The sequence below is a fragment of the Chanodichthys erythropterus genome, chromosome 20, assembly GCF_024489055.1.
Source record: "Chanodichthys erythropterus isolate Z2021 chromosome 20, ASM2448905v1, whole genome shotgun sequence".
Taxonomy (NCBI): Eukaryota; Metazoa; Chordata; class Actinopteri; order Cypriniformes; family Xenocyprididae; genus Chanodichthys; species Chanodichthys erythropterus.
Window position 1 is genome coordinate 29018964 of NC_090240.1, and position 20883 is coordinate 29039846.

Sequence of the window (20883 nt, forward strand, 5' to 3'; positions counted from 1 at the left end):
TAATTTTTTTAATTAAATTGAGTTAATTAATTTTAAAAAATAATGTAAATTATAAATTATTTTAATTAATAAATTAATTACATTATTTAATGTAATCACAATTATTTTCATAATTATGCAACAGGAATTTCGAGCCAATTAAAGGGGTGGTATAATGCCACTTTTACAAGATGTAAAAAAAAAAAAAAAAAAAAAAAGTCTCTGATGTCCCCAGAGTGTGCATGTGAGGTTTCAGCTCAAAATACCCTACAGATAATTTTTTATAGCATGTTAAATTGTCACTTTCTAAGGGTAAGCAAAAACACTCTGTTTTTGTGTATTTGTTTTTATTTTTGTGTCCCTTTAAAGGAACACTCCACTTTTTTTGAAAATAGGCTCATTTTCCAACTCCCCTAGAGTTAAACAGTTGAGTTTTACCGTTTTCGAATCCATTCAGCCGATCGCCGGTTCTGGCGGTACCACTTTTAGCATAGCTTAGCATAGTTCATTGAATCTGATTAGACCGTTAGCATCACGCTTAAAAATGACCAAAGAGTTTTGATATTTTTCCTATTTAAAACTTGACTCTTCTGTAGTTAAATCGTGTACTAAGACCGGCGGAAAATAAAAAGTTGCAATTTTCTAGGCTGATATGGCTAGGAACTATACTCTCATTCTGGCATAATAATCAAGGAACTTTGCTGCCGTTCCATGGCTGCAGCAGTGCAATGATATTACGCAGCGCCCGTGAGCCCCTGCTTGCACAGGGAACGTGCCTTGCAACCATGGAGACGTTTGTGAGAGACGCTGCGTAATATCATTGCGCCTGCTGCAGCCATGATACGGCAGCAAAGTCTTGATTATTACGCCTGAATGAGAGTATAGTTCCTAGCCATATCAGCCTAGAAAATCGCAACTTTTCATTTTCTGTCGGTCTTAGTACACGATTTAACTACAGAAGAGTCAAGTTTTAAATAGGAAAAATATCAAAACTCTTTGGTCATTTTTAAGCACGATGCTAACGGTCTAATCAGATTCAATGAACTATGCTAAGCTATGCTAAAAGTGGTACCGCCAGAACCGGAGATCGGCTGAATGGATTCGAAAACGGTAAAACTCAACTGTTTAACTCTAGGGGAGTTGGAAAATGAGCCTATTTTCAAAAAAAGTGGAGTGTTCCTTTAAATGCAAATGAGCTGCTGCTCTCAAAAGGGGGTGGAGTTTCAGGAGCTCGTGTTAGCATTTAGCAACGCCTCACATTACCTCATGCAGACTCACTGAAAATGTCAAACTGCTCAGCCTTTTATGTTCAAAACGGAGTGACAACATTTTGAATGCAACAGGATGTTTCTGAATGGTTAGTTGATTCATTTATATAGCTGATGTGGAGTTAACTGTCTTAAAATCATTGATTAGCATATTCTGTCATGATAATCTATAAATCGCTTGTGTAGGAACTGTTGTAAGATGCCTACAGAGGCAGAGAATATATGCTGCATGAAGACAGAACAGGTATAGTTTAGTTTAATTACGGTTATAACTTTTGCCATCTTGCTTTTATGATATGCTATTTCATTTGTGTTATGTACTGTAATGCAGTAACATGGCCTCACCCCCTTTGGGGTTTATGTAAATTCTAGGGTTAGTGATGAAACCAACCCGGGAAGAAGCTTGTTGTAGTCCCTACCAGCCGTTTGTAGTCCTTAAACAGAGAATTCTTGAAAAGAAAATTGCATTGAACTTTCAGCGCTGTAACTTTGCAGATACTGTTTATGCTCAAGCAGCAACATTACACACTAATTAAAGTTCAAAAAGTGAAATCGCAATGAACCTTTAAATATATATATATATATATATATATATATATATATATATATATATATATATATATATATATATATATATATATATATATTTACTTTTCTTTTTTTAATTTTATTAATTTCCATGACTTTTCCAGACGTTTCTTCAGTGCACTGCAATGTCGGATACAATACATCACACATTGTGCTCTGTGCTTTCAATGCATATAGAAAATTGACATACTGTGCACATATACAGTACATATGGCAGAAATAGTAGTATGCTAGTCCAGCATATCAAGGATGGCGGCGCGGGTACATCAGAGAGAGAGAGTGCGAATGTTTCCCCACAGCACGGATCAAACACTGATCCCTGCTGTGAAGATCGTCTCACTCCTGGAACGGCAGCCACAGCCATGCAAACAAGGCCCAAGCCGAGAGCTCAAACACACACGCACATAACTGCAGACACTCATGTGTTGCATAATGTTAAATACGCTTACATTCTGCCCTTAAACACTGATCAGTGCTAAGATTCCCAACCTCGCTCTGTCTCCCTATAATGAGCTTAATCCTAAAAGCGATTATGGATCCGTAGAAATGATCTCTGCTGAGCAACTGTTGGATCACTGATATTAAAACAGCCTTTGACCTCAAAGGAGTTCAGCCAATCAGATCATCTCCAGGATTATTGTTCTCCACAAGCCAAGGAGATTAGTCCTTCTAAATCTGACAGCAAACTTTATACTCTCACACCACATTTTTTCGGTCTCCTACCAGTTTCAGGGTCCTGTACGCAGTTTAACTGGGCAATGAGAGACGTCTCTGGTCTAATGCCAGATAGACCGATATCAGACAGATGCTGTTTGCCTTCATAGTCCAAACACCAGCAGATTTAGTGATGCTTCATATGCTCAAACACTCTTGCTTTCATTCTCTCTCAGTCATATTTTCTCCTTTCATTCACATGGTGAGCAGCAGCTGCTGGTAATTAGAGGGACTTTGGCAAATTACACTACTCTGAACTGAGGTACGATGAATACAGACCATCTCTCCTATAAGAACAGAATAATGCTACTCTACAAAAAAAAAAAAAAAAAAAAAATAACCCTTTTTTCTAATAACCCTAAACATTCCTGAAACAAGATGAATGTGCATAAGCAGCACAATAAACAAACAAACAAACAAACAACCATTCAAAAGCTTACAGTCAGTCCAATTTTAATTTAACCATTTCACCAAGGTTGAATTCAATTGATAAAAAGTGACATTAAGGCCATTGATAAAAGGCTGCTCTTTTGAACTTTCTATTCAAAAAAAAAAAAAAAAAAAAAAAAGAAAAAGGTAATAAGGTTTCCACAAAATATTAAGCAGCACAACTGTATTCAACATTGATAATACAAAGAAATGTTTTTGAGCAGCAAATCACCATATTAAAATGTTGAAGGATCATGTGACACTGAAGACTGGAGTATTGCCATCACAGGAATAAATTACATTTTTTAGAAGATATACTCAAAATATATTCAAATAGTAAAATGTTATTTTAAGTAACAATAATATTTCATCTGCTCTGTTGCTTTAATGATCCCAGAAACCAATGTGTTGATCTGAAGAACCTTAAATGTATCATCAAGATTTCTTATCTAATCTCCAAAGACCCATATACTGTTTGCACCTCAAGAATCCCACACAAAAAAAGAGAAAAATGCTTCTTCATATAAAAAGGTGTCTAATGATGAACATGTGCTGCAAAGAACCATTTGCAAACCTTTATACTAAAATATGTGCAAAGGAGGAGAAAAACAGTGCCGTGGAGGAGAGGCTAAAAGACTAATGAAAGCATGGTAGTAGGTGTCAGCAATCTCTCTCTCTCTTTCTCTCTGTCTGCCGCTTTATCAGATGTGGAAGAACGGACTCCATAGGGGCTGTGAGGAGTGAGAAATGAGCAAATATGTGTGTGGAGCTGGAATTATAAAGCGAGCAGGAGAGAGAGATGTTAATTTCATTAAGAGAACACTGACTGTGAAAAAGCACTCGCTGTAGGGAGGGAGGAATACTAGCACACATGGAGAGAGAGAACATGAGAGAATCCGAAATATACCATGGTACTGATCTGATCGATACACACTATTTATGTTTTTCCAAAAAAAAAAAAAAAAAGCTACAAATAAATAGTAATAAAAATAAAAATGTAAATAATTTATTTAAATAATAAAATAATTAAAATAATTTACACAATTGTTGTTGCATTTAATGCTTATTTATATACTTTAAATTATAAATAAATATTAAATAGAACATTTAAATATTTTTAATAATATTTATTTTAATATATACAATAAAATAAAAACAATTCATATTTTAAATAATTTTAAAATTAATATTAAATATAACTTAAAATGCTTCAAAAATATTTAAGGGGTCGTGACATGAGAAAAATTTGCCTTGATGTTTTGACATAAAAGAGGTCTTTGTACCATTAAAACATCCTGCAAGTTTCAGAGCTCATTTTAAACAAAGCATTTATTTAATCAAGCTCCAAAAATAGCTTGTTTGGATATTGTGGGTTGTGTGATGTCACATGAACAAATACATTTGAATATGCCTGCCTCCAGAGCAAGAACTCGACGAATAGTTTTACATCATCACATCATAGGCTCCGCCCACTGACGTTCAGTTGCTTAAAGGTGCCATCGAACGTTTTTTTTTTACAAGATGTAATATAAGTCTAAGGTGTCCCCTGAATGTGTCTGTGAAGTTTCAGCTCAAAATACCCCATAGATTTTTTTTTTATTAATTTTTTTAACTGCCTATTTTGGGGCATCATTAAATATGCACCGATTCAGGCTGTGGCCCCTTTAAATGCTCACGCTCCCCGCCCACGGAGCTTGCCTTAAACAGTGCATAAACAAAGTTCACACAGCTAATATAACCCTCAAATGGATCTTTACAAAGTGTTCGTCATGCATGCGGCATGCATGTGTCGGATTATGTGAGTATTGTATACTGTTATATTGTTTACATTGATTCTGCATGAGTTTGATAGTGCTCCGTGGCTAACGGCTAATGCTACACTGTTGGAGAGATTTATAAAGAATGAAGTTGTGTTTATGAATCATACAGACTGCAAGTGTTTAAAAATGAAAATAGCGACGGCTCTTGTCTCCGTGAATACAGTAAGAAACGATGGTAACTTTAACCACATTTAACAGTACATTAGCAACATGCTAACGAAACATTTAGAAATACAATTTACAAATATCACTAAAAATATCATGTTATCATGGATCATGTCAGTTATTATTGCTCCTTCTGCCATTTTTCGCTGTTGTTCTTGCTTGCTTACCTAGTCTGATGATTCAGCTGTGCTGCTCCAGACGTTAATAATGGCTGCCCTTGTCTAATGCCTTTCATAATGTTGGGAACATGAGCTGGCATATGCAAATATTGGGGCGTACACCCCGACTGTTATGTAACGTTATGTTGAGATTCGTCTGTTCTTCAGGTCTTTTAAACAAATTAGATTTACATAAGAAGGAGGAAACAATGGAGTTTAAGACTCACTGTATGTCATTTCCATGTACTGAACTCTTGTTATTCAACTATGCCGAGATAAATTCAATTTTTCATTCGAGGGCACCTTTAACGGCTAACACTTGCCTACACCGGATGCGAGGCAATAGCAAATAGAACCCGTTATAATCACTGACGGTGAACTAAGTGAACCTCAAGGAACATATTAAAATAATATATTAAAAAATCCATGTCAAGACCCCTTTAAAAACAGTTAATTTCAAAGAATACCAAGGTACTTGATACTTGAATACCAAGATTCTTTCAGTAGTTTTTGCTAGTGAATTAATAAATACATAAGCTTGTCTGCACAACACAGCACAGTATGTTTGAGATTCAAATGGTGTCTGTATGACACGAGCTTTGAAAGCCCCAGAGAACTGATGGAAGAATGTAATCCTGCCGCGCTAACGGCACACTGCGACGAAAAGAAAGAAAAAAAAACAAGCCCCATGCTGAACGGAGACGTACAAATACCGCTCGCTTCGCCAATTATTTGTCCCTGTCCTGTCGGGAGTCATGTAAATTACTTTAAGTGCACTTTTCCAAGGGAGGTACGCCTGCTATTACAGTAATGACGGCAAAGGAGGGTTTACACACCCCTTCAGGAGAGAAGACAACAGCACAAAACCACTAAAAGATAAGGAATAAGGTTGGCTGTATGTTCTAACAACATTAAAATCAATATTTAAAGTACAAAAGCATTGAGGATTCAGCATTGAGAGATATACACATCTGGATGCAGTTGCACTAGTCCACCACCAGAGGGCAAACAACCTCTGTGCCATCTGTAAAATGATCCCTGTGATCTTTCCTAAACTTTTCCGAATGTGATTCAAAAGTTATGGAGATTGTAGACTTGAAATACACAAAAAGCACTGATTTATCACTGAGTGTGTAAATATAAAGAGGGAACTTACATGTTGTGCAGCACACACCAGCCACAGTGAGGATCTCCCGAGCTCAGACACTCTCCACACGTGCCGTACTGCTCACACGACTCGATCGGCACCCGTGTGACCTGCAGAACAAAGAAAACAAGGCTTTGAAGGACAGAACAGATGGAGTATATTCATTCACTACTAGCTATATTAATCAATTTGATGGATAAATGATATTGAAGTAACATTCTTTGATGGACATGGAAGAGGAGAGAAAAGGTGAGGCAGGAAAGAGAAAAATCCAGTCTAATGTGAAAAGCAGCAAACCATCACCACATTTACTCCCAGAGGAACATTTTGTTGATCAGATGTTGCTCTTTCATACTTCAGAAGACTCACTAGAGGTCTTAGTTATATAATTATGTATCAACACCATCTCAAGATGTTTCTTTTATAAGTCTTTAGAAGCAATCAAAATAGGCAAGCAAAATTACAGTATGTTGCCCAGATAATATATAAGAAAGGAAAAAAATTATGAGAAATATTCCAGTTCTTAATGAGATCAACAATGTTTGATTGCAGACATTGGTATCATGACAAATGCAAGCAGATTTTGAAGGCAGAAGACATAAAATGGAGATTTTTGCTCATTACTGCCTTCGAGGAATAACTTAGCGTTTCTATTTTATCTCCATTTCATCTCAGTGCTGTCTCTGAAAATCAACCAAGATCGCATTTGTGATGTTTATGAAAACCAAATGGCCAGTTGATGAGAGTTGCGTATGTGCATAAGAATGTCTCTGTGTTAACATGTACGTGTTTCCTTTGAAATGCACAAGTCAAAGACAAACACGATTGCGCTCAGTGGAAAACCTGTACTCTGTGTGTGTGTTTATGCTAACAGACATGGACAGAACAGAGGAAACAGGACACAAACAGCTGTGCTACTGCCACTAAGAAGAATAACATCGACACAGTGCTCTTTTGTGTCGCCCAGTGCACCTGTTTAACTAGGTATGAACACAAACATGCGCGCACACACACACTCACACACTCTCACACACACACACACACACACACACACACACACACACACACACACACACACACACACACACACACACACACACACACACACACACACACACACACACACACACACACACACACACACACACACACACACACACACACACACACATTCTTAAACATACAGGAGGAAATATACTTCAAGACATTATCTGACCTCAGATCTATGCATTTGATAATGTTCAGTGAACACTGTATAAACTGCTTGTAATTGATACATTTTACAACACAAAAGTATTTACTGTAGCTATCTAAATAAGGATAGACATCTGTTTTTAAATAGAGCTAATTATAAATACTATAGACTAACTCTTAACCATACCCTAATGCTAACAGAAATATTTCTGAACTTGCACAATAGTAATAATACTAATACTAATAATAAATAATGATAAATAATAAAAAATATTATTGTTGTTGTTTTAAATGTTGTTGTTTAAATAATAATACAATATTAAAATCTTTTAAAACATTAAAAATAAATATTTTGTTAAAGCTGCAGTCCGCAACTTTTTTGTGTTAAAAATTTACAAAAATTATATAATGAGAATTTACAACATGAATCCATTTTCCAAACCATGTTTTTGTCTTATCCTGAATCATTATGGTACACTTATAATAAGTGTTTATATATTCGGACTATTTCAGACCAGACTGGTAGGACTCGCCGCAGAGTATAGCCGTAACTGCGTGAATCGCCATAGACATACACAGAGAAAAGTAGCTCCGGCTTGAATGTTCCTCCTCAAGACGCGTGCAGTTCCCCAGATGTCCCAAAATGGAGGTTTTGTTACATTTAGTTCATTTCTGTTGACAGATTTGACCTCAAGTTATAGTTAAAGGTGCCGTAGATTCAAAAATTGAATTTATCTTGGCATAGTTAAATAACAAGAGTTCAGTACATAGAAATGACAAACAGTGAGTCTCAAACACCATTGTTTCCTCCTTCTTATATAAATCTCATTTGTTTAAAAGACCTCAGAAGAACAGGCGAATCTCAACATAACACTGACTGTTACGTAACAGTCGGGGTGTACGCCCCCAATATTTGCATATGCCAACCCATGTTCCCAACATTATGAAAGGCATTAGACAAGGGCAGATAGTATTAACGTCTGGATCTGTGCACAGCTGAATCATCAGACTAGGTAAGCAAGCAAGAACAATTGTGAAAAAATGGCAGAAGGAGCAATAATAACTGACATGATCCATGATAACATGATATTTTTAGTGATATTTGTAAATTGTCTTTCTAAATGTTTCGTTAGCATGTTTCTAATGTACTGTTAAATGTGGTTAAAGTTACCATCGTTTCTTACTGTATTCACGGAGACAAGACTGTCGTTATTTTCATTTTTTAAACACTTGCAGTCTGTATAATTCATAAACACAATTTCATTCTTTATAAATCTCTCCAACAGTGTAGCATTAGCCGTTAACCACGGAGCACTATCAAACTCATGCAGAATCAAAAGTAAACATCCAAATAAATACCATACTTACACTATTAGACATGCGGCATGACGAACACTTTGTAAAGATCCATTTTAAGGGGTTATATTAGCTGTGTGAACTTTGTTTATGCTGTTTAAGGCAAGCGCGAGCTCCGTGGGCGGAAAGCACAAAATTTAAAAGGGCTGCGCTGCATAAATCGGCGCGTTTATAATGATGCCCCAAAATAGGCAGTTAAAAAAATTAATAAATAAAAAAAGCTATGGGGTATTTTGAGCTGAAACTTCACAGACACATTCAGGGGACATCTAAGACTTTTATTACATATTTTGAAAACATGTTCTTGGGCACCTTTAAAGGATTAGTTCACTTTCAAATGAAAATCACCCCAAGTTTTACTCACCCTCAAGCCATCCTAGGTGTATATGACTTTCTTCTGTCTGATGAACACAATCAGAGTTATATTAATGAATATCCTGACGCATCCGAGCTTTATAATGGCAGAGAATGGGACCAACGAGTTTGAAACTCAAGAAAGTGCATCCATCCATCATAAAAGTTCTCCACATGGCTCCGGGGGTTAATAAATTCCTTCTGAAGCGAAGGGATGTATATGTGTAAGAAAAATATCCATATTTACCAAGTTATAAAGTAAACTATCTAGCTTCCGCCAGACCGCTTACACTACGTCCTACGCCTTCCGTATTCAATTTATGAAAAAAGAGTAAGTTAATTTTTTTTTTCGTAAGTTGAATACGGAAGGCGTAGGGCATAATGTAAGCGTTTTGAACTGTGAGAGGCGTTACACTTTCTTCCTAAGTTGAATACGGAAGGCAGTCTGGCAGAAACTAGATATTTTACTTTAGAACTTGTTAAATATGGATATTTTTCTTACACAAATACATTGCTTCATTTCAGAAGGCCTTTGTTAACCCAGGATATTTATTAATATAACTCCGATTGTGATCATGAGAAGGAAGAAAGCCATGTACACCTAGGATGGCTTGAGGGTGAGTAAAACTTGGGGTAATTCATTTTAAAGTGAAGTAGTCTTTTAAATATAGGTGCACTCACTCAGACACACTCACTCAATATACTCAAATAAAGGTGATCGTGTGAAGTTTGCCTCCAGAGTGAGACTGAATTCACAGATCATTAAAAAACAAACGTGTCACTCCTCAAAACCCAACAAGCAGTGTGTCTCTGGCAAACATATGCTCTCACACACCTAGACAATCAAACACTCCCATAATACCTCAGAGATGAGTGCTAACCCCATACACACTCACACTCGCCCACTACAACAGACTCAAGCCTTGCTTTGCCTGCTGACCCACAATGCCCCTCTCCACTCCACACACACAGCCTTCTGCTGCCCACTTGGCATGCTGGGGTAGCTTCGCTGTGATGACCGGGCCACAGCTCTGTGATTTGTGCCTGTGTTTGTAATATCTCTTTTATCTATTGATGCATTTTCAGGGGTTTGCTTTCATTGCCAGCGCTGGAGTCTGTGATGTCCTCCCTTGTCGCTGAGGGGATTTTTAGGGTGCACCTGCATCCTATTAACACACACAAGCAGAACAGGAGAGTGTGAAGTAATTGAGGATTTTGGGACAAATAGTGTTTTTTTTGCTTAGCTATATATGTGACTGAAATGAATGGATGGTTTTATGTGGTCAGGTGTGGTGCAGAGGAATAACCAAATCAAAGCCTCAACTTCATATTATTTCTAAACCAAATTTTATTAAGAAAATTGTATTTTTGCACTTACGAGTGGTTGCTAAGGTGTTTAAAAGTGGTTGCTAATGTGTTCTAAGTGGTAGTCCACTCCTATTGCTCAATAACCAAGTCTTTTGAAAAGAAGCATGGTAAACATGCCCCCGTCCCAACTATTTTGAGACCAGTAGCAGGCATCACATTTGAAATGCTAATTTTGTGCATAAAATTGTAAAATTTCTCAGTTTAAACATTTGTTATGCTATCTATGTTCTATTGTGAATAAAATATTGGCTCATGTAATTTGAAAGTCTTTTAGTTTTCATTTTATTCAAATTTAAAAAAGGTCCCAACATTTCCGGAATTCGGATTGTACTGTTGGACAAAAATATTATTTCAGAGCTCATCATCAAAATAATTATGCAAAACATATTTAGGATTAGGTGTCGACATTGGATGCAAATGTAATACAAGAACAAAATTAGTTTGACCAATAAGATGGTGCCAGTTACTGTTCAGAATTTGGGCACGGCATCAAGCTTTCGACGGTTATCGTCCTTGTGTTTTCTTTATTCTGACATTCGTGACGGGGTCAAAGGGTAGGATGAAGTGAGAGACAGTTTTAAGATGGATGAGTGGGCACACAGTGTGCGTTTAGTGAGAGGGGTGGAGAAACACATAGGGTTCCCGCTGCGTGTGTGTGCGCGCTGTATGGCCGTGTTAAATGTCATTAATGTGTGAGCGGCGGGGTCTGAAGGGGGTGGCCATCCACCTGTCCCTGCGACACACAGCCGCGGCGGCTCCAAAACAAAGACACCCATTCAACCTCCCGCTACCAGCGTTGTTTCCACCAACACATGGCTGTGATCGCACACACATCCACAGTTGTGTTTATACATTCAGTGTGACTTCATGGCAAAAACCGAGAGGTGTCCCACAAGGATCCGTCCTGTTCCCTTTTTCATTTTCACCCAGATCCCCCTCCCTCGTTTCTCTTTATTTTTCACTCACTCGTTGCCCCAGGACAAACAGGTGGTCAAAAGTAATGAGTCCAGCACATCAGCGCTGCCGCCCAGCCTGACGACAAACAAGCCCACCAGGGGCTCCGCTCACAAAGCAACACCGGCCATACGACGCTGGTTCAACATGGGCAATAAGTCTCAATGTTACACAACACTGACTTACAGCCAGACCAGCAATCCAACAACATTAGACTCACAGATACCAGATGATGCTCTCTTGATGCCAATGGTCACCAAATGCCTTTTCTGGAGTAACACTGCAATAGAAAAACTGGATTTTTTTTTTTTATTTAATGAAGAAAATGTAAGCAGTACAAAACCTTCTACAATGCTAGAGTGTTTTGAATAGCTGCCAGGGCATTACTGTGCAGTTGCTAAGGTGCTCTGATTGGTTGCTAGGGCATTTGGGGGATTTTTATGTATTTAGAAGAGACAATCGCCAAGTCTCTATGATATTCTGGCCCCTATATATGGCTCGGGTTACTCCTGCAATGTAAGTCTATGGTATTTTTTCACCAATTTTATCATTAATCAGACACAAATCAAAGTCTGATAGTTTTTTAATAACTTTTCAAAGCAGTTTTTAACCTGTTAACTTTGCCCCACTTTTAAACCTATACCCCAGAAATGCCATATCCAAACTAAAATACATACAGTTTTAGTCTTTGGACTACAAGCATAATTGTAGTCCCATTTGAATGAAAACTGTTTTTTTTTTTTTTTTCATCAAGTCAGAATTAATTATAAACATAAAGGGAAATAATTCTAAATGCTTACATGTGTTAAGTTTTTTAGAAAATATTTTATGAAATATTTTTAGGACAAATTGCACAATTTAACAATTTAATTTAATTTGTCTGTAGCCAAGAATGAGCAGAATCCCCCAAAATAAAAAATTGCAAAATATCTTCTTTTGTGTTCCACAGAAGAAATATATGTTTGGAACAACATGAGTAAATTATGACAGGATTAACATTTTTTAACTATCCCTGTAACCCTAGTATGAACAATAGTACTAGTGATACTAACTACAGTATGTAAGGAAGATCTGCAGCAGTGTCAGGAAGGGATCAGAGAGGGGACAGCTGCACTGCAGGGTGACACAGCTGCCGCAGGTGCGCGTCCACGTCTGCACACTTGGCAGGGCGATGTCAAAGGAGAAGATGGAGGCAGCGAGAATGACAGAGAGACTACAGACAGAAAGAGTGAGATGGATAAAGGTGTTATGGGGGTTGTGAGCAGGCAACTGGAGCAGCTGTTGACCAGCACATGCTTTAGTCAGTCAGCACAGTGGGAAGCACAATGAAGCCAGTTCTCCCACTGAGAGGAGCTTGTGATTGTGTGAGTTTGAATGTTTTCTCATTAAAACTTGAGTTTAACCACAGAACATAGAAACATGGTTTTCATTTGGACAGATTTTCACTTTGATTAGTTTGCAATAGAAACCAATATAAAGCAGTAAGCAAGATCTTAAGTTACAGTGTTTTTATCGCAGTAAAGGGATGTTGTTAGGCATGATGCAAGCAGTGGCAACAGCAATATGATAAATTATTAAATTATTACATTTATTAATATTAATAACTGTTTTATTGTCATGTTAAATACTCTTTTAGCAAATCGGCTGTTTACTTATTAATGCTGGGTGGTATACCGGTTCATACCGAATACCGGTATTTATTTTTGTTATGATATGAATTTTGATGATACCGCAATACCGGTATGTGTCGCTTAACCAATGTTCACAACGCGGCGCAGCGTCACTGTTAGAGAGCGTACCGTTTCACTGTAGTGAGAGCACAGCTGAGATCGCATCACAGCCTGTGGTAAGTCCGAAATCACCCCCTAAAGCCTCATTCACTATTCCCTACGTTATCCACTTATATTGTACACTTGAAAGAGTGAATGAAAATGAGTGAGTGAATTCGGACAGCCGTTGTGTGTAAATCGGCTGTACACTCTTTATTGCGGTGCAATGTGAGATTGAATGAGTGCACTCAATAACGTCCACTATGGTTTCGGACACCACTACAAATGGCTGTCGCCTCAAATAATGCCCTATTTGAGGATACAGGGGGCGATTTCAGATTCAGCCCTTGATTACAGCGGAAAATTCAAACTACACGCGGCGCGAGAGATAGAGCAGTTTCTGCACAACGTTCTCCACATGGATATATATCAGATATAGGCCGGAGCGAGCGTGTTTAAGTTTTTTATGGACCTATTTCATATACTCTAGTGCTCTAAACATGAACCAGCAGCGTGTATGCGCACATATTTCATTACGTCTTCTTCAAATGAAATGTAACGTTATGCAAAGGACACTGAACTGTACGTCTGGTCACGACCGCGATGACACGATGGGTTATTCTGCTACAGTTAATAAATAGACTGACAATTCAAAGAAGAATGGGCAAAAATGTAACTGCTTTATTCTTTCTGTGTTAAACTTGCATGTGTCATTTGTTCAGAGACTGTAGTGCTCTTAAATGTAGCTACTGAAAATATCCTTAGACAGTTTAAATGTTCTTCCGCGTTTCTCCCTTATTTTGGCAGTTTGTTGGTATGGTTAGATTTTTAAAATGCGTAAGGTGCCCTCAACTCTTTTTTTTTTTTTTTGTATCTCTATGGTCATATTTTAATATTCATGTGTCTGTAATGCAGGTCTGTGTTTTATTGGTTGTTGTCTCCCCACAGCATCATTTTGTGGGCCTTTTAAACCTGTATTAACTCTAGTGTGGAATTTTCTACAATATTCACTCATCGTGACAGTAAAACAGGGCATTCTAGTCAATCTACTGCAGTATTTTCTCTCTCAATCAGTAGAAAATGGTTAACGCCTGGTCATGCATAGGGGGAAAAAAACCTGTCATATACCGTGAAACCGATATAATTTTGAAAAATACCGTGATATAAATTTTTGGTCATACCGCCCAGCACTAGGACTTATCAACATTAACAATTCAAGTTTCCTTTTCTTTTTGTAATTATTTTTTTTGGATGGCTAAAAGGTTGACCTCTAACATGTGTAATAGTTTCTGGGTATTTACTCAGTATTGCAACTTGGCATGTGGGCAAATGCCTCAATGTAAATCTTTTGAAAGAGTTTCTACATACAAAAATATATACCCAACGGTCACTAATACTGCCATATAATGTCTTTATTATATATATATATATATATTATATATATATATATATATATATAAATAAACGTAAAAGTATTTATAATGAGTTTAATATAGTGAGTTTACACAGCATTCAACTTATGTTTTATGTGTATAAATATATTGGCTATTTTACGTCTAAAGTGGCGCATATACAATTTATATATATATAATATATATGTAATAACATATATTACATAGCAATATTAAAACAAAAAATAATATGCATGTTAACATTATGCATGTTTTATCATATGAACAACCAGTCAGCAACTACACTGATTGGTTGGTTGTGAGTGTTTGATTCACTGAAATGAATTGGCTCATAAAAACCATTTGTTTGGGAATCACATCACAGTAGTCATGCTTTCTGTTTATCATGCTACATAAAATTTTTTTGTAAAGAAATATTGAAAATATTTTTCCTATAAATGGTCTCACATTTTTCTCCAAAAAACATTCAAATGCACCAAAAACGCCATTAATCTCCACTTGCACTTGTGAACTTAAAGTATTAATAACAGCCAATTGGCTTAAAAGACAACTGTAGTTAGATTAGTGCGGAATTCTGGGTTCAACCCAAACTCATGGTAGGACAGGGTGCGCGCCAACTCCTAATTTCCTCTTGAGCTTGGTAATTCTTCCACAGCTTAAAATGCTTCCAGGATGCTATCTGCTAATCTCTATCTGGCTTGAATTCGATATTTTCCACTCGCTCTGAAGCTGTCCAAGAATCGCCTGGAGACAAGACATTTAGAAGAAAAGAAGACGGAGCTGGCACTGGATTCTTGTCTTATTCACAAACAGCACTCCTCAAGTCAAGCTTGTAACCTCCAAAGAACCTCAGCTGCTGTAATCCAGACCCTAGACGTTATAATTACAACCGAACGGCTGATCTTAGACCTGTGCTTGGGATCTACAGTATGAGATACACAGAGACTACAGGATGCTTGGAATGCTGGACGATGAGAATTAATGCTCACATTAGCTCTCTTTTCCACAGTCCTCAAAACACTGTCACTGTCACATGCACCTGTCTGATGAATGGAGAACCATTAGACAGAAAACAAGAGCGAGAGTGATATAGACTGAAAACAAGATGAAGGGTCTAAGGTAAACGATTAAGAGCAGAAACATGGATGTAGAGAGGGGTTAGAAGGAGTGTATGAGGGTAAACTGAGGGTAAAGGAAATCCTGTTCTTGTGTATCCAGACTTGACTATCAGCATACAGTACAGTCTGATTAACATTACAGCTTTTTCTGGCCAAAAACTACTGACAGACAGGAAAAAACGGTCTGAACAATATGCAGAGTGACCTTTTTTTTTTTGGCAAGTTCCAATGGACAATATAGTGGATTTTGGATTAAAAACAGGTCACGTAGACTTTTTTAACAATGTCTTTAGTACCTTTCTGGACCTTGAAAGTGGTGGTTAAATTGCTGTCTATGGAGAGTCAGAGAGCTCTCTAAATATCTTAATTGTGTTCCGAAGGCGAACAAAGATCTTACACGTTTGGAACAACATGAGGCTGAGTAGCTAATGACAGAATTGTAATTTTTGGGTGAACTAACCCTTCAAATATGTCTTAATCAAAAGAAACACAGCCTGACTAAAACACACAAAAACTGACTTCATTTTTGGATGAAAGCATTTTGTGTGCAGTACAGAACAGAGAGTCCATGAAGGGTGGTCTTTCCATCTTAGCTGAAACTAAAGAAATCCAGAAGTCTCTCATGTACAAATACTGTATCCAGATGTTCACACACACTCAAAACGTTCATGAAATCCACATCTCGGTTGTCATAGAGACCAGTCCAGGCATTGACCCCCTACCCCTCTCCTGGAGTGAGCCGTAAACAGCTGGTACCTCTGGGACACTCTGCCACTTACACACATACACTCGCACTCACACATTCATTTTTAATGTGAGATACTGAGCACTGCACCCACAGCAATGAGATCCATCGATCATGTCCCCTCTGACACACACACACACACACACACAGAGTGCAATAATCGCACTGACACATAAATCCATCAGCGCTCATGGAAAATCAGAGAAAAACAGCATGTTCGTGTGTGTGTGTGTGTGTGTGTATTTGTGATTCATTATTCACCTACGTGCATGAATGCATATCCCTTAAATACGTACAGGAAATGAACAAAAACACTTTTGTAATTATTTAAAAACCATGTTTTTATTTTGATGTATTTTCTTTTGAAACAGGAAGTTTGGGAGGGACATATCAAATCTGATTTGACAAAATTCTATGGAGCAGGATTAATAATCACAAATATTTTTGATCTGTATTATTAGAGGACTGTAAATGTGTAAATGTTTATTTTAAATTAAAGATTTTGACAAATCTTTGAAACTGAAAACTTTATAAAGATGCAATTCAATTGATCAAAAGTGACAGTAAAGACTAAAAATGTTAGAAAAGATTTCTATTGCAAATAAATGCTGATCTTTTGAACTTTCTATTCATCAAAGATTCCAGAAAAAAAAAAAAACAAAACTATCAGGGTTTCTAAAAAAAAAAAATATTAGTAATAATAGTAATAGTAGCACATTTTTTTTCAACATGTTTCTTGAGCACCAACTGTATTTTTGATTAAATAAATGCAGCCAAAATCATAAAACAAATCTTATTTTATTAATTTTTGTTGTATACCAGCATATAGTAAGTTTCAAAGCTAACTGACATGTAATATATTTTATGAACTCTAATTTTGATTTCTTCATGCAGGTCTTTTTACATTTACACAAAGGCAAGTCAAAACACACACTTCAGTCTTAAGCACAATTCTCTGGTGATAAATTCATGCTTGGCTTAGCTGAGGGCAACAATTGCCTGACTCTTATCCATTCTGTGCAGTGTCTCTGTGGAGTCAAACGGCCAACAAACTCTCCGACGTGAGGCTAATCTGACCCCTCTAATCCCGGCAGAGATACAGACCAACACAGTCATCTCACACACACATCTGCACTGATAAACACACTCTAATCAATGAAGAAAGACGCTTCTTGCAGCCACATTGTGTACATGGGGGCTAACAGGGTCATGCTAACCAGCCAAACCTGCCAGACACACAATTCGTCTCTACGGCAGTCGCTTTCAGAAAGCCATATTACGTATTCAGCAAACCCACTCGAACTGCAGCGCAATAAAACATTCAAACGTGTGAAGTGTAGGTTACTACACACACAGTTACACAATTGTTTTGTTTGCACAACTCTTCCAGCCCTTTTCACTGACATCTCACTAACACTCACGAATGCATGAGTGTGTGTGGGATGAAAACTCAATCAAAGCCTTCTTGATTGCGTGAGGAGGCCTCTCAGCAAGACTCCAACGCTCTGTAGGAGAAAGATGGCATGATAGAGTGAGTGAGCGAGTGAGAGTAGATAAGTTCCTCAAAGTACACAAAGACAACTGCTAAAGCAAGTATCACTATTCAATGCTCATTTTGAAGCGATTTGAACAAAAAAAATTAAACTTCAATGTGTAATTGTCCTGCAATATTAGTGTTGTGAACAAGAATGATTAAATTTTTAACCAGGCACACAATAAAACTGACAAAAAAATCCCACAGATTTGAGAATTCGACCCATAGTATTCACATTGTTAGCACTATGCTACCAGCTAAGCTACTGTACCAGCTAACTTACATTAAAAGAGGGATCTAACCCATATCTAAGTACCAGAAAAACATACAGACATTATGGGTAAGCTTTTCTTAAAAGAGTGAACAGTATTTGAAAGTCGTACAAAAAGATATGTACAAGTCTGTGTACTTGATGGCTTTAATGAGGAAAAATAGTGACAATCTAATTAAAAACAATGGATAAATATAAAACTATTTATAAAACGATTGATTTGCCTGATGCAATTCTCACGATTAGTGCTTTTTTTTTTTGCATAATCATGGGTAATGTATAATTTTGAGCGATTGAGCGATAAAGTATAAAAAAGTTCAAATAATGCAGGCTGATGCTTCAACAAAAGCATATACACTAAACATATAATTATGAACCTAACATAGGTCTGTCTTTAAAGGTTTATAAGTTATCGTTTACAATCAAATCCCCTATGGAGAAAATGAATGGGATTTTTACTTTCAGGACCAGACTGCTGCAATCTAGAAATCACTCATAATACCCTTAGCAACATGCTAAGAACCCTTCAGATTAGCATAGCAAAGTCAAGTGAAGTCACCTTTATTTATATAGAGCTTGCAATGCGCTAACAAGCGACCACAGTGGTCCAGCATCATGGCTGTGAGCTCTGCGTGGAGAGGCACTAACATTTTCATCAAGAAACATGTTTTACGAATAAAATCTAGACACAGCAGAATAGCACAACTGATTAGGAACTATATTAAAGGCAAAAGCGCAGCATGTGTGCTCATGAGGTGACCTTTGAAATCCCTCTCCACTCAGAACGTAAATGTCATATGGACTTTTTTACTGTCCAACTAGAATATTACACATAAATCAAAATGAGATAACCTCCCAGCTAGCTAACAATATTACACTGCAACAAAACACAGCTAGCAAACTAACTGCCTGATCAAATGAAGTATTAGCTTAGCTTTAGACTGTTTCTAGAACACAACGGATTTCAAAAAGCATTAGAGAGTTGTTAGACAAAAATCGATGGGTATTTCTGAGTGATGCATCATGTCTGATTGTGTTTTGATGAAATGTGAAGGCTCTTAACTTTCGTGTTTGAACAGAGCTCTGAGCCTCCTCAGTGAACCACTTCTTTTCCATCAGAGCTATTTGTGTAACGGATTTGGCCTGAACGTGTAGATTTAGCTCAGCTGAAGCATCTCGATGCTTTAGCACCAAAGGGGCTATGCAAGACTTCTATAAAAAGCTTGGTATGTGGTAAATCTCAGTCAACGTACAAACACAACTTCCGTGAGGGACCGTGTTACTAATGTAAACGCACAACGGAAAGTCAATACGCGGGTCTCACGGTGGAGCTGCATCACAGAGCTCATGCTCGGTTGCCAACGTCCAGTATATACTTGTAGAAAAGAGGTCCTACCTCAAAAGTATGATTTAGACAGCTCTATGACTTAACAAATGTTTTAACTAAATAACTGTGATTAAAATGCTAAAGGTTTAGCTGGTTAGCATTTAGCTTACTTCAGTGAAAACTTGCAATTTATATAAAACAATTTATAGAGACAAAAACACTTTTATGAAAGGGATAGTTCACCCCAAAATTAACATTCTGTTATAATTTATCCACACTTATGCTATTCCAAACCTGTATGACTTCTGTCAAACGTACAAAAATATTTTGAAGAGTTTTTGTTCATGCAGTGAAAATCAATGGGGTCCAAAACAACACTTTCATTGTGTGGACAAAACCACACTGAGACACTTTTTAAAACATCATCTTTGTGTCACACAGAAGAAAGTCCTACAGGTTTTTAGCAACATAAAGGTGAGTAAATTATTTTAATTTTGGGTTGAATAATCCCATTTGATGCATTTCTTATTTTGCTAACAGTTGTAAAAATTCAGATACACACAAAAATGTACACACTTTCAGTGAACTGGGGTAGAGTTTACAGGAAATGCATGTGGGCTGTAAAAGGGTTAGTGAGACAGACAGCGAGAGAGACAAAGGAGGAGTGGAATAATAGAGAGGTAGACTGGACCTGAGATACGGAGCTGGAAACTGCAGCCAGTCGATAGAGAGTGAGTACATCAATAATGTATGACTGAAATCCTCTCACCAGGGCCGGTGAGGAGAGGGGCCGCACGTGTGTGTGTGTGGGTTTGCCACATTATTCCACCATATTTCGTGACTCGCACAGGCATATGTACAAAATCTCTGTCAGAGCTGACAAAATAGTGATCCACACCACCTCACCTGACAACAGTAGTATCCGCATACTGTGACACTAATGAGAGGAAGGTGCACAGGCGGCCCACGTTTGCCTCTTCGTGCAGCGCGGCACCCGGGCGCAGCTGCCGGGCGTGCCTGGAGCCCCCTCTGGGAGACGCCGGTAAAGCCCTGTAACCTGTCTGTCCGTCAGCCTGTCAATTAGCCCCTGACACCTCCTCTACAATGTGCCAGGCAGGCACAGGTCTTGAACTTTTTTTATCAGTCTCTAGGTAGGGGGCATTAGCTCATGGTCCCGGTCAAAACCCAACTGTCAGATAAGCTAACTGATGAG

The 20883-nt window shown here is 37.6% G+C and overlaps 1 protein-coding gene across 5 annotated transcripts in view; it reads right to left on the reverse strand.

Annotated features, from left to right (window-relative positions):
- Window positions 1-20883, reverse strand: part of plxna2 (plexin A2) — a 229311-nt gene that overhangs the window by 94705 nt on the left and 113723 nt on the right. For 4 of the 5 annotated variants that reach the window (XM_067372377.1, XM_067372379.1, XM_067372378.1 and 1 more), the window contains exon 5: window positions 6278-6378. In XM_067372377.1, the coding sequence (XP_067228478.1) occupies window positions 6278-6378 (101 nt within the window). Of the gene's footprint in view, window positions 1-6277; window positions 6379-17975; window positions 18044-20883 lie in introns of those variants that run through there. The other variant, XM_067372381.1, reaches the window with a different exon arrangement.